The sequence below is a fragment of the Nyctibius grandis genome, chromosome 4 (genome assembly GCF_013368605.1).
Source record: "Nyctibius grandis isolate bNycGra1 chromosome 4, bNycGra1.pri, whole genome shotgun sequence".
NCBI classification, from domain to species: Eukaryota; Metazoa; Chordata; class Aves; order Nyctibiiformes; family Nyctibiidae; genus Nyctibius; species Nyctibius grandis.
In genome coordinates, this window is record NC_090661.1 from 83075196 (window position 1) to 83089412 (window position 14217).

General features: G+C 61.2%; 1 protein-coding gene across 1 annotated transcript; it reads left to right on the top strand.

The window, feature by feature from the left end:
* Positions 1–3483: 3483 nt before the first annotated feature.
* Positions 3484–12775, top strand: TMEM150A (transmembrane protein 150A). Its single transcript, XM_068400015.1, has 7 exons — positions 3484–3650; positions 5784–5831; positions 8055–8126; positions 8287–8354; positions 8481–8608; positions 9592–9769; positions 12470–12775. Exons 1-7 carry the CDS (start codon positions 3571–3573, stop codon positions 12712–12714), a joined length of 819 nt encoding a protein of 272 aa, XP_068256116.1. The 5' UTR covers positions 3484–3570; the 3' UTR covers positions 12715–12775.
* Positions 12776–14217: the final 1442 nt, after the last annotated feature.

Consider the following 14217-nt stretch of genomic DNA (forward strand, 5'->3'; position numbering starts at 1 on the left):
GTCTGATGAGGAAGAAATCCTTGTTGCCACTGACAGGACTCAGAGAGGTCATGAGAGATCCTGGGCTCTTCCAGGGCTAATGCTTGCCACAGATACAGACAACCACACATACTTCCCTCCTGATTTTTTCTACTTTGTCTTGTGGCAAGATCCACGCAGTGCCACACTGTCCTTAGAGCTGTGTGAGGCACCAATGCCTTCTTCATCGCAAGGATTCCAAGAGACTCCTACAGACTTGATAAGGGGTTTAAAAACTTGGAGATTGTTTGAATTGCATGAGCAAAGGTCTAAATATTGCGTAATGGAAGAGTAATGCATGTCCTAGGGAAGTCCTGTTAATAAATCCTGGTTCACTTACCCCATTTCCACCATTCCTGGAATATTTTTCACTGCTGAAGCCTTCTCTTCCTCACCCTCCACAGCTTCCAGATTGTGTCCTTCCAGCCCTCAGATGTTTTCATTCATGTATTTGAATCCTTGCACTGCCCATGGATGGCCCTTCTGTATCCAGCCTGCCTCTTTGTCTTTTATTTCTGAGCCTTCACTTCTATTTACACTCTGTTTTTTTGAGCTGTCTCCAAAATGCTTGCTGAAACCGTTAGATTAACTCTTTGCAAACCGTTGCTCAGTTGTCAAGTGCCTTGATGTCGGCACTCCTGCCCTCTGATCCCCGGGCGGTCCTTTGACTTCTTGGAGTGGTGTCAGCTAATGGCAAAGCCCAGTTTTTCCTGCTGCCTTCAGGTAGTTGTTTGGGGAATGCTATGTTTTAAACTCTGTTTGCAAACCCAGTTTCTACGGAGACCATTACATCTTAATTCAGACAATTGCAGTGCAAAGCAAAAGCCACCCGAAGAAACCGCAGGAAGTGGGACTGGAATGGCAAGAATGTTGACTGGAAAGACAGACAGAATTGCACTTTAAACAGTTTTCACAGACTGTAAATAGGAATGGACTGTGGAAAACCAGAAAAAAATTCTTTGAACTTTGTTTGGATTTTGCAGTAACGAGGTTTCATGTGTTACAGAGAAAAAATAACAGGGAAAGTGAACTGAAAGGAGATCAGAATCAACTGACAGGTAGCATGTGCTGTGGTACATATTTTTATGAGTAAGTCTCTTGAGCTCTATTTGTAACTTACATTACATAAAAGAGAGTCATACTACCAGCGGCCGTTGGTGAGGAGCGGTGTTCAGAACACTAGCCTTCAAGTTTGTCCCAGCATATACTTTTTCTAGTCTTGGATTTCTTTCTCATTTTTATGGGTCTGACTCACTATTTTCCAGAGGAGGCTGGACAGACATCACAACAGTTTGATTTACATACCTCTTCTGTTCCCGTTTACATTATGAACTTCCACCACTGAAACAGAACAGAAATAAGGCTTGGGAGTTAGCCTGCATCAGTAGGACAGGTTACTGTGGAGCTGGTGTTTTCCTTGTTGGTGTGAAGTTTCCCAGTGGGAGAAAGCCCTATTGAAAGATAAGCCCTGGCTGTAAAACATAAATTTGGCACTGAAACCTGTCAAACTGAAGCAGTGCTGCTTTTTAGATTTAATTTTTAAATTGAATCTGAGCATACTCAGAAGTTCTGGTCTGTAGGGAAGATTTCCATGAAGTATCTTCCAGCAGTGAGCTGGCTTTTTTAGAAGTTACCCTCCCTCCTAGAAATGCCAGCTGTTGACCGCCTCTAGAAAAATCAGTGCCTGTTACAGAGCCTAAAGTATCCTGCGCCCTGCTCCTTCGCTCCACCTGGGTGGAAGGCAGCCCAGTGGGGTTTGTACTGCTTGCCCCATGGCCCCGGAGCAATCTGAGCCCCACCGAGGCTGCCGGAGGCGGCGGCAGCAGCTGCGCCGCTGGCCCTGCGCCCGCCGGCCTGGCCGGCATTGTTCCCCCCGCCGCCTGTCCGTGCGGCCGTGGGGGCTGTCGGGAGAGGGAGGGCCGGGCCCGCCGTCTGCCAGCAGACAGGAATCGAGGGGGCAGCTTTGGGAGCACGACTGGCTTGGGAGCAAAGTTCTAGAGTGCAACTCCTGCAGCGAAAGGTCGGGGCACTGACATGCTGAACAGCAAGGAGAGACCCTGGGCTTGTGAGGAGGCTGCCTGGAGTGCGAGTCGACGTGTAGGGAGACGAGCTCCCTGAGACTACAAGTCCCAGTGTGCAGTACTACTGCACTTGTGTAACCTGCACCCTGGCCCTGGCGAGGTGGTGGGCAGCAGGAGCTCCACGCAGGCCAGGGCCGTGCTGTTCCCGGGCAGCTCCTCGCTGCAGAAGGCAGGGGAAGCTGCAGGCTTTGTGAGCACCAGCCGCACCTCTGGCTACACCGGATGTTTTGGGACCTGCAAACACACGGCTGCGAGCAGCCGCGGGGTGGGAGGGGAGGTTATTGCCGAGTTACTGATAGGGAAATGGGGTTGCCGTGGCCTTGCCGCAGCCTGGCTGCTCTGCCAGGGAAAGTTGTGCTTCCTCTTCTCTTTTCAAGTTTCCCATGTGAGGAAAATAGAAATTTGTCTGAGCAGCAAAGTTGGTGGGTGGCTGCTAAACTTGATCCCTAGGTGAGCCATTTGTAGCAAGTGTCTGGGAGAGTCAGGCTAACCGGGTCAGGGCGGTGGGTGCGGGTGGTGGCTTGCAGAGTGTGTGTGAGGAAGCCGAGGTGGCGTAGCCATTTAGTGGGAACACAAGATCAGTCAAGGCAGGGGCGTGAACTGAGCCCTGTCCTCAGGAGGGAAGGCTGAGCCCGTGTTAACTCTCTGCCCATAAGGAAGAAGAGGGGACTGAGCAAGGTCTTCTGTGCCTGGCTGTTACCTGGTGCTGTACCTCCTGCCTCACCCCTGCACTGAGACAGGGCCCTTGGGGCCATGCTTGCTGGGGAAGCCCACGGCTCGTGGAGCGGGGGCAAGGATGGTGTTTGGGGCAGAGAGAGCATCGTCTAGGGCTGGGGGGGGGCGAGGCCCCAGCTCCCTGCAGCCAGCAGCTGCTACCCGATTCAGCCCTGGCAAAGGCTGCCCCGGCAAAGGCTGCCCCAGGCTGCAGCTCCAGGGCGGGGGTGTTTGCTGCCCTGCCGCCCCCTCCGCGCTGCCTGTGCCGAGCAGGAGCCCGTCCCTGCCCGGGCTGTGTCCCGCTGAGGACACGGCACGGCAGATCGCGCTCCCGGGGCCGCTCCGACCGCGGCCCGCCTGGCCCTGCGGCCCCGACCGTGAGCGGCTCCGCGCGGCCCCGCGCCCTGCCCGCCCCCCGCCCGCCCCCAGCCCTGCCCGGCCGGCGGTGCCGCCGCGTCCCCCCGGGCCGGCAGCGCGGCCGCCACGTGGCGCCGGGGCCAGCCCGTCCCCTCTCCCCGCTCCGCGCCGGACGGGGCGGGCCCTGCCCGCCGAGCGGCACCCGCGCTGCCCGCGGGGCGGGGCCGGGCTGGGCTGTCCCGGCACGGCGCGGCTCCGCTCCGCACGGCCGGCCCTCGCCCCGCCCGGCCCCGGCCCCGGCCCGGCCGCCCATGGGGAGCGCGGCCCGGCGGCGGCCCGGCAGCAGGAGGCAGCGGGGAGGCTCCGCCGGCGGCCCCGCTCGCCCGTAGCCCGGCGGGGCATGCCCGGCCCCAGGATGCCGGCCTGGGGTATCCTGCCCGTCACGCTGCCTGCCTTCACCATCACCGGCATGTGGATCGTGTGAGTGCCGCGGGGTGACCCGGAGCCGCCGCCAGCCCCCCGCCCCTCCGGCGGCGGGGCCGGGGTCGCCCGGGCTGCGGGGCGGGATGCTGCGGGATGGGGATTTGCGGGGCCCGGCTGGGCCCGCGTCATGTTGGGGTGCTTCTGCACGCTCAGTCGCTCCCACACCTCCCCGTCCCCCCACAGCCACCCTGCATGGTCTCCGCGTCCCCTGCATGTGCCTCCCTGGCCTCGCGCCCCTGACACCCCGTGGGACTGCATGCCCCTGTCTGGGCGTGAGTGCGGCACGGGAATGGCCTTGGGAGCGACAGCACCAGCCCAGGTCCTGCAGTGCCAGGGCCGTAAACCAGCACGTGGGCACCCATCCTGGCCCCAGATGGGATGGATGGGAGGGCCAGGGGACATTTGTCCCTTGTGCTGGGGGCAGAGGCTGTGTCACCTGGGTGAGCAGCACTAGCCCACCCTGCCAGTCCCTTCCCCAAGCCTTGGCTGGTCACGTAGGGCTGTCGTGCCCCAGTCCATCAGCCCCCCATGCCACTACGGCAGGAGTGGTGGGCACTGGATGAGGGACTTTTCCCAAAGGCTCAGGGAGCCCCAGCGTAGGTGATGAAACTTTGTGGGGCATGGGATGGAGCAAACGCATCCCCTACCACATGGGTCCCTCTGAGAGCTTTCCCCCTGTGGTATCCCCCATCCTCCTTCACGACAAAGCCGAATGCTGACCCTCATGTGGGGAACTCATGCGCTAACTGTTTCTCCTGGACACCTCGTGAAGCCCTGGCCATCTCCCATGGGTGACCCTGGGGCGCAGGTGCCCCTCCAGCCTGGAGCAGCATGTGTGGGAGGTGCTGCTCGTGATCCTCACAGCGAGAGCTGCCCTGGGAGAGGTGGTCTCGGCCCTTTTCATTGCCCTGAATATGTCCTGCAGCTGCCTGGGGGATGCTGTGTCCCTTGTCAGCGCAGTGCAGGGTAAGGCTGGGCAGTTGCATGTGAGAATGCGTGGCCCATGCAGGGCCCCACCAACCATGCCTGGGGTGCAGAGCCGTGAGGGGGTACAGGCGGGTGGGGGGACATCTCGCTGCAGGGGGGCAGTGCCATTTGTTCCTCTCTTGGCTTATTCCTCCCTCCCAGGAGAGCACAGAGGGCTGGGACGGGGACTGGGTGCTTGAGGGAGACCTGTGCTGGGAAGTGGCTGGGCAAGGGGTCTGCAGGGGGTCGATGCTCTTGGTGGGTGGCACTTGGGGTGGGCAGCGCTGCCTCTTGGTTCCCCCCAGCTGTCCCGCTCTTTGCCCCCGCGCCTTTCTGCTGGGATCATCGTTTTCTCAGCCTAGCTGTTACGTGGCCAGCTCGGGCGGGAGAGGTGTTTTCTTACCGGTGTCGGGGCCTATTTTTAACCTGAGCTGTTTATGGCCGCTGGCAGTGGCGATTTGAACAGCGCGGGTCCACTCGCTGCTGCGGCTGCTGGGCGGGAGGGCTCCTTGATGGCTGGAGGACCACGGGGCCGAGACTCCCCGCGGAGCTGAGCGGGATGCATGTCATGAACAGCTTGTTACGCTGACCGAGGTGCAGGGGTGACTCCACAGTGAAATGCTCCATGGAGCTGATCTGCCCCAAGTGCCCTGCCAACGCACCGGCCACTTTCCCAGTCTTCTTTCAGCTCCAGGGGCTGGGGGAAGCACGGCAGGGCCCAGTGGCCATCGGCTGACACCTTGCACTGCTGTAGGCTGGTGGAGAGCCCGGATGCCGGGGTGAGGGGCTCCGTGGCGGAGCAGCCCCCCAGAGTGTGAGGAGCACGGCAGCACGGTGGGGAAGAGGCCCTGGAGGAGCAGCCGCAGCTGCACTGAACTGGAGCAGGAGACGGCTCTCGGCGAGGATGGGGGTACCGGGCAGGGGACCTGGTTCTGGCAGCAGGAGCTCCCCGGAGCACAGGCTGGGCCCGTGCACTTGCTTTTCTTTTTCCTGCTTTGTAAGGCTGAGAAGTGCCCCAGGGTGAGCGCTGGCCCCTGGCAGGCAGCGAGGGCTTGTACCCCGCCACTCCTGCGGCTGGTCCCTGGGGCTAGCCCCCGGTGCTGGCCAGGAGCAGGGATGCGGGGATGCGGGTGGCTGCTGTAATCCCTGTTGTCTTTCCCCCAGGTACGCCATGGCGCTCTCCAACAACCACATCTGCCCCGTCCACAACTGGTAAGGCCTGGGGGGGTGGTGAGGGCCCTTCCCCAAGGACCGTCTCGGTTAAAGACCCCGGTAATGCTGGGTCCTCCTCTAGACCTGTCTTGCTTGAACCTTGCCGTGCTGTGCCTGATCACTGGGAAGCCAAGGCCCCCCTGTGCCATCACCATGCTGAAAGGGGGGTCAGGGGCCAGGCTGGCCCGGGGAGGGGGCTGAGATGGCGGGAGAGGTGGGAGCATCGAGCGGGGCACAGAGCCGCCTTCTCCCCCAGGAGACACGGTGGTGACACTGATGGGGCGCAGTCATCCCAAGGCGTGTGTCTCCTGTCCGGCCCTGCGAGCGGCTGTTGGGAGCAGAGCTGCTTGGGGACTAGCTGCTGGCAGGGTTGGGCCCCGTGTTTGCAAAGCGGTGAGGGTGCCAGGGCCAAGCAGGGCTATCGAAAGCCACCCTCCCTCCCCGGCCCAGGCTCGCCTGCGGTTACGGCTGCTCCGGGGAATGGTCCAGCCCCGCTGCACACCAGGCGGGGAGAAGGAGGCCATTGAAAACACACAGCATGGAGAAAGTATGAAAATAAGTGGTCAGGGAATTACAGAGGGCCGTGTCTCCATGGAAAAGGTTGCAGCTTGCTTGCTTGAGGCTAAATCTGGCAGTACCAGGGGGATGGGACGGCCCCGCGGCACCTGGGCACCCCACGGGCAGAGCTGCCTGCAGCGCCCCAGGATGGGGGACGAGGCACAGGAGAGGTGAGGGCTGGGGAAAAAAAACCTGTTTGCTCTCTTGGCCACTTCTTCTGCAGGGTTTTTGGCTTGTTGTGTCTCCTTAAAAATCTGCCCAGAAAAATCCGTGTTAGTTTAATTCTTGATGGAGTGTTTAAAGGAGAAGGGGGAAAAAAAACCCCACTGCCATTTCCTGCCTGATGGCTGATTCTGCCCTGGGAAGAATGTGGATGTCGGGTTGTCTCTGCCACACAGCCAGCCCTTAATGATGAATAATGCTTCCCGGCCTCGGGCTGCTCACTTTAAACAAAATAATAATAAAAAAACCCCTCCCAAACCAAACACGGCCCCAAGAACAGCCCTTGAGGAGGCCATGGGGCTCCACGCCTCGCTGGGGTTTCGTGGTTGGAAAACAAAGCCACCAGTAAAGGAGGAGACTGAAGAAACACCAGAGCCCAGCCCAGCCCTTTCCAAAAAGGCCTTTTTAACCGTGCGCTTGCTGAGCAGCTGGAGGTGGCCGATGGCCAGCCCCGGCCAGGGGCAGGGCAGCGCTGGCCCTGCCACGGCTCCCGTCCCCATCATGGGGCTGGGGGTGTCTGAGGGGGCTCTTTGGGGCACAGCGCTTTGGGCTCCCTGCCTGCGGGGCGGGGAAGGGGCCCTGCTGAGCCGTGCCAGGCAGAGGTGCTGGCTGCCTGGGTGATGCTGCAGCAAAGGGGCGCCCAAAACCCCTCTGCAAGTGTGTGCCAGCTCCTGGGAGAGCCGGGAGGACGAGGGGACGTGTACCCCCGTGGTGGGGGATTCGGTTACGGTTGCAGGCGGCAGCTGTGGTACAGGAAGGTGTCTCGGGCTGATAAGAGCTCTGGGTCCCCGGGCTCACGGGGTCTGTGGCCACGGGAGGCACCTCCAGGGCTCTGCGGTGGCTGCAGGCAGAAGAGCCGTGCCCCAGCCCCGCAGCGCTGGGGGCTTGCTGCTGTGTCCCCTTCCGGGCAGGGTGGCACTGCCATGGGGTGCTGTGGCCATGGGGGCCATTTCCTGCTCCGCTCGGCGTTCCCGCTGTCCAGTGCAAGCCCGGAGCTGTCGGTGGCTGCGTGCCCGGCTCCACCCGTGCTCCCACCCAGGGCTGTGTGCACCAGGGCTGGCACCTGGGTGCTCCCGCTCCTGCCCGGGGTGCAGGGCTGCAAGAACCCCCCGAGACCAGCACCCTGGGCCATGCGCTCAGCGGGTACATGCAGCCCCCTGCGCCGCTGTGGCCTCTCCCTTGCAGGCAGGGACTCGGGGTGGGCAGCAGAGCCAGCGGGCAGGGGACAGGCTGTGGAAACACTGGGCGTGATGCTCCCAGGGGACCCTGTCGGGCAGCGGGTCGCTCCCTGGATGAGCTTGGCCCCAGGGTGCGGGCACATCCCCGGTCAGGCTGTGTTCACTGGGGAGCAACGCTGCTGCCTTTGCCGGGGCTGTGGGCAGGGGGCAGGAGGGTCCCGGGCAGCAGCACGGCTCTCCCAGCGTGTCCCTTTGCTCCCCACAGGAGTTACAACCAGTCGTGCGGCGTGGACAGCCCTGGCTCCTGCTGCACGCTGGACCACATCCCCCTCGTCAGGTGAGCAGCTGTGGGGTGGGAGCACAGGGCCGGCCGGGGGTCAATGCTGCTCCGAGAGCGCCCCGGGGCAACTCAGGAGCATGTCCCGGGGAGGGGGGCAAGTGCCACACCCCAGTGCCCCCCGGCTGAGGGCTCCCTGGGCCTGGCCTTGTCCCCACAGCAAGTGTGGCACCCTGCCTCCCGAGAGCTGCTTCTTCAGCCTCATCTGCAGCCTGGGCTCCTTCATGGGTAAGTGCCTGCTGCCAGGGGAGCGGCTGGGAGCGGGGTGCCCTGCGGAGCTCATCCGCTGGCTGGGGGGGCAGGTGGGGGGGTGAAGGCGGCGGCATGCGATGGGGCTGTGTCTCCCTCCCGCAGTCATCCTGGTGGGGCTGCTGCGCTACGCCCACCTCCTGGAGCGCCTCGGGCCGTCCCTCCTCAACACCCTGGGGCTGGCCACCGGCTGGGTCTGCGCCGCCGGCCTCACCATGGTCGGCAACTTCCAGGTAAGGTGTCTCCTCGGGGGGTCCCTGGGGGCAGGGGGGGCAGGAGGGGGACTTGGCTGGAGCAGGGTGGTGGCAACGCTTGGCAATGTAGGATTTGGGGTGATGGTTTTGTTTCAGCCCCCCAGTCTCTGTGCATTCCCTCTGCCAAGCGCTACAGTTCCCCAGGCGCTGGGACTCCTCCTTGCTTGTGCACTCATAGTTTCAGGTCCAGATTAAGCTGCTGGGTTTGGTTTAACCCTTATCCGAGACCATCTGCACGGTCTGTCCCTCCATGGGCGTGAGACCCTACGTGGGCAGGGATGCACCATCCAGGCAGAGGAGATCTGGCCAAGCAGCCGATGCTCCCACTGCCCAGCCGTCCCACCGTGGGTGTTTGCTGCTCGGGGGTGATGCCACGAAACGTGTCTGGGCAGAGCCTGCGCTCACAGGGTCTGGAGCAGTCCAGGGATTGGCGGCAACCAGCAGTGCTCACCCCCACGCCTGCGCTGCCAGGCACCGGGCTCCCAGCAGCTGCCTGCCCTCCGCCTTTGGCAGCCGGTCCCTTCCGCTTGGCAGGAGGCTGCTGCGGGCACCACCCCCAGGGAAAAGCTTTGCTGGCCCCGATCCCGCTTGTGCCCCGGCCGTGGCTCAATGGCTTTGCTGAAGGCATGGCTGTGACCCCCAGGAGGGGGTGCAGGTAGCCCCAGTGATGCTCAGGGGCCGAGGGCAGCCCCTGCCCCATGCCCTTGGGCATGGCAGGGCTGTTGGCCCAAGTGGCTTGGGAGCTACCACCCCATGGATGAAGGAAACAGAAGCACTTTGAGATCCCAGCAGCAGCCGGTGTGTCTAAATCTGCTCTTCAGCCAGGCGTTGGGCATGGGGCAAGCTGCCTGGACACACTCCTGGCCCTGGCTGCCTCCCTGCCTGGGCACAAACCCACTCCGCTGGAGCAGAGCCGTGCTGGGGGAGCATCCCAGGATGCCGACAGTCTTTCTCCTCCACAGGTGGATCACGCCAAGGTGCTGCACTACATCGGGGCGGGGGTGGCCTTTCCCACTAGCATGCTGTTCCTGCTCCTGCAGTCCATCCTCACCTACCGCATGGCCAAAACCCGTGGGCAGTACTGGACCGGTCACTTACGCAGCATCCTCACCACTGTGGCCTTCGTCACCCTTGTCTTCAGTATCCTTCTGAAGGGTGTCTTTATAGATGATCTAGACGTAGGGATTGAGTGCACCCTCAGTAAATTTGCAGATGACACCAAGCTGGGTGGGAGTGTCGATCTGCTGGAGGGTAGGAAGGCCCTGCAGAGGGATCTGGACAGGTTAGATAGATGGGCCGAGACCAACGGCATGAGGTTCAACAAGAACAAGTGCCGGGTCTTACACTTCGATCACAACAATCCCATGCAGCTCTACAGGCTGGGGGAAGAGTGGTTAGAAAGCGGCCTGGCGGAAAGAGACCTGGGGGTGCTGATCGACAGCCAGCTAAACATGAGCCAGCAGTGTGCCCCGGTGGCCAAGAAGGCCAATGGCATCCTGGCCTCTATTAGTGTAGCCAGCCAGTCTAGGGAAGTGATCGTCCCTCTGCACTCGGCACTGGTGAGGCCACATCTTGAGTACTGTGTTCAGTTCTGGGCCCCGCACTTCAAGAAAGATGTTGAGGTGTTGGACCGAGTCCAGAGGTGGGTGACCAAGCTGGTGAAGGGTCTGGAGGGTCTGACCTATGAGGAACGGCTGAGGGAGCTGGGGTTGTTTAGCCTGGAGAAGAGGAGGCTCCGAGGTGACCTTATTGCAGTCTACAACTACCTGAAGGGAGGTTGTAGTGAAGTGGGAGTCGGCCTCTTCTCCCGGGCAACTAGCGATAGGACAAGAGGACGTAGCCTCAAGCTTTGCCAGGGGAGGTTCAGGTTGGACATTAGGAAGAATTTCTTCTCAGAAAGGGTCATTAGACATTGGAATGGGCTGCCCAGGGAGGTGGTGGAGTCACCATCTCTGGCTGTGTTTAAGAAAAGAGTGGACATGGCACTTAGTGCCATGGTCTAGTTGACAGGGTGGTGTCAGGGCAACGATTGGACTCGATGATCCCAGAGGTCTCTTCCAACCTGGTTGATTCTGTGATCCTGTGTGGGGAGGAGATCTGGGACAGGTTGTCGAAAGACGGTCCTCCCAGGGGGTACATGCCCCACATCCTCCATCCTTTGATCTGGCAGCATAGCATGGTGCCAGGAGAGGGGCTGGGCAGGGGGCTGGGGCTGGGCAGCCAACTGCAGGAGTGGTCTGGGGGAGCAGCGGTATCCGGGCCATGCTGGGCAGACGGAGGTGCAAGGGCTGAGTTGGGGCAGGGATGCTGGTGGGCATCTCTCAGGGTGCTGGGGTGCCCCAAACCAGCCCTGCCCTGGCTGCCCCAGCCCAGCTCAGCCACCGCAGGCTCCAGCCCCACACCTTGGAGAGTGGAAGGGCTGGTTAATTGTTTGGGTTTTTTTTAATGAGACAAAGGTATGTTGAGCCTTCGGCAATGCGATGTCCATCTGAGGTTCCTGTATGGCCGAAGCTGAGTACAAAAACACTCTGTGCCGGTGCCAGGCGGGCGCGTGGCAGCACCTCTGCCAGCTGGGGCTACCAGCACCCTCTGGCCAACCTGCCCATGGGACAAGGGAGGGCTCGCGAGCAGGTGCCGGGGTCTGCAAACACCGCGCCAGGAAGGGAGGGCACGGCGGCAGGCAGAGCGGGGCTGGAAGAATGGTCCCAGGTGTGTGGCCGGGGAGCCAGGGGCTTATTTGGGACTGAGGTTAGGGATAAATTGGGAAACAAGGTGGTGGTTATTGGGCAGGAAGGGGAGAAAGCATGCGATGTCCACAGGTCCCAAAGAGGCTGGCTGGGGTCTGGCGGGGGTGAGCAGTGCTGGTGGGCCGGGGACGTGCCAGAGGTTCCCGCTCTGTCCCTGCAGCAGGCAGGCGGGCCGGGAAGCAGGCAGGGAGCTGGGAAGGGCAGGAGTGCTGCAGGGACAGGCAGGGCATGTAGGGACAAGGGAGAGAGGACTGGTGCCCGTTTTCTGTGGCCAGGCTGCTCTGTAAGCACGGGGGACTGGGAGTGGGAAAGCAGCAAGCTGTGGTAGGGACGGTGTGGGGAAAGGGCTGGGACCTCTTCTGGTGGGATGGGGAAAGTGAGCAGCAGGCTCTGCGCAGCAGCTGCTGCGCAGCTTGTGTCACTGCCTCTCCGGCTCTCCCAGACCTTGGTCTCACTGGCAGAAGGCAGGGTACTGCTGGAAGCTTCACCTGGAGGGCTAAGGGATGTACCTGCCTTCTCCCCTCACCCATGGTGGTGCTGGCAGTAGGTTTTCCTAGAGATCCCCAGTGGGGATGAGGGAAGCGTAAAAAAGCTCTGGCGACGATAGAGGAGAGGGAGTAGGACCCCTCTCCAGGGTGAGTCAGACGGGGGGGTGCTGTGGGGCTGGGACGCAGCAGCCCAAACCCCCTTACCAAGGGGATGGAGGGCTGATGAGTTTTATTGACTTTATGTCCTGTGAGAGGATGGGGAGCATCAGCCCGGTTTTGGGAAGAGGAGAGGGGTGTGGATGCCTGGCTTGCCCTGAGGGCTGCAGCCTGAGTTCCTCCTGCCCCAGCCTCTTCAGAAAATCCTCGCCTGGTGTCAGTCCCGTGGTTTACCAAGGCTGGTTTGGGCATGCGTGCCACCACCTCACCTGTGCCGGGGCCCTCCCGGTGCTGGGGAAAGCATGTGAGGTTTCTTGGTTTTAGGGGTGGTGTGTTTTCTGCAGAGGGGAGCTGCTCATGGCCGCCTCAGCATGCAGGGGCAGTGGGACGTGGTCCTCCATGGGGTGGTTGGGGTCCAGCTGTACTTTTCTTGACGGGAATGCCCTCAGGCGGTGTGTTCTTCATCCAGGAGAGCTTTGTGCTGCAGCACGTGGCCGCCCTGTGCGAGTGGATGTTCATCATTGATGTCCTGGTCTTCTATGGCACCTTCACCTTTGAGTTTGGGGCCATCTCCACAGACACCTTCCTGGTCCTGCTGAAAACCAGCCGAGCCCCCAAAAGTTACAAAGGCGAGAGTGGCATGTCCAGCACAGCCCACATCCACAGCCATGTGGAGAGCCTGGCCATGGCCTGACACCCATGGGGGGCGGCCTCAAGGCTCACAGTGGGGACCCCCAAATCAGGCTTTTCTGAGATCCTGGCTGCCTTGGGGTGTGTGTGTGCATGTGTGTGCACGCATGGGTGTGCAGTGCCCTCCTCTCCTGGTGGGAGCTGTGGCCGGGGCTCCTCTGGCAGCCGGTGTCCCCTGCAGGAGCTGCCCCCTCCCTGCCCACAGAGTTTAGGGTCACTGCAGGGGTGCAGGGATGAGCCTCTGGGGTTGCCCTGTCTGAGTCGGGGACTGTCGTAGGTGATCATACAGAGGCCCCTCTGTAAGGGGTGCAGGGGAGCAGGGGGCTCACCTTCCCCTCGCCATGCAGACCTGGCGTGCTGGGCAGGGGGATCGCCGTTCCTCCCTCCTCCACGGCCACGGGGCAGGGCTAGGCAGGGCAAGCCTGCCACCGGACGCTGTGACTGTGTCAGAGGAGCCAAAAACCCAGAGTGCCTTTTCCCTTCCTCGGCAGGTGATGGCAGTGCAGTCTCTCTGCACCTACAGTGAGGGTGGCAGCAGGAGGGAGTCTCTCCCTGCTTTCCTTCCTTCCTTCCCCGGGTGGGGGTAGTGCCTTGCCCTGCTGCAGGATGACACCAGCAGCCCCGGTGGGACTGTGCTGGCCCTCCCAGCCAGAGGTCTTGCTGCTTAGGCCCTTCCATGCCTCCAGTTGATGACTTTCCTACATTTTTTCAGCTTGGAGGAGAATTGCTGAGGCAGGTTTCACCTCCCGGGCCACGGCATTCCCGTGCTTCCCGGAGGTCTGCTCAGTTAGGAAATGGGTCTCTGCATTTACTGTCACACCAGGGATGTCCTGCAACCATGGTGCTGGCAGAGCGGCGGATTTCCCCTTCATAGTGCTGTCCCGCCGCGGAGCCTGCACACCCCGGTCCCTGTCTCCCAGCCTGAGGGTGGGCTGCTGCCAGCCCTCCTGCTCAGGGAGCACAGGGACGGAAAGCAGAGACTCTGTCTGTAGGAACAGAGGAAGCCCGCGCCCCGTTCTGCTGGGACTCCCAAATCCGTCCTCTGGTGCCTGCCCCCGTGCTCAGCCTGGTGAGAGCCTGTCCCGCTCAGCCCCAGCCTCCTCGGGCTGAGCCCTGGCCTGGGATGGCCCGGGCAGGGGGCTGGGGAGGCTGAGGGTAGAGAGGGAAGAATGTGTGTGTGTGTGTGTGTCTGTATGTGCGTGTATATATAGATCTACATATATATATATATATATATATAAAAGTTTTCCCTTGTCCCTGGAGAGGGGCATTTGCTGCTGCTGTGCGTGCTGATCAGGTTGGGCTGCCTGATTTGCCCACCTTTTCCAAATTGGCCTATAAATCCACCAGTATATGTAGTTCGAAGAAGAGCATTTCTGACTTTTATACCTAATATATGTTTAAAAAAAAAATATAAAGAGAGAACAGTGAATTTACAAGAATAAAAGTGACAATCAGCCAAGGGTGAGGCAAGCCGCCCTTCCCCACTGTGCTGGACTGGGGTGGC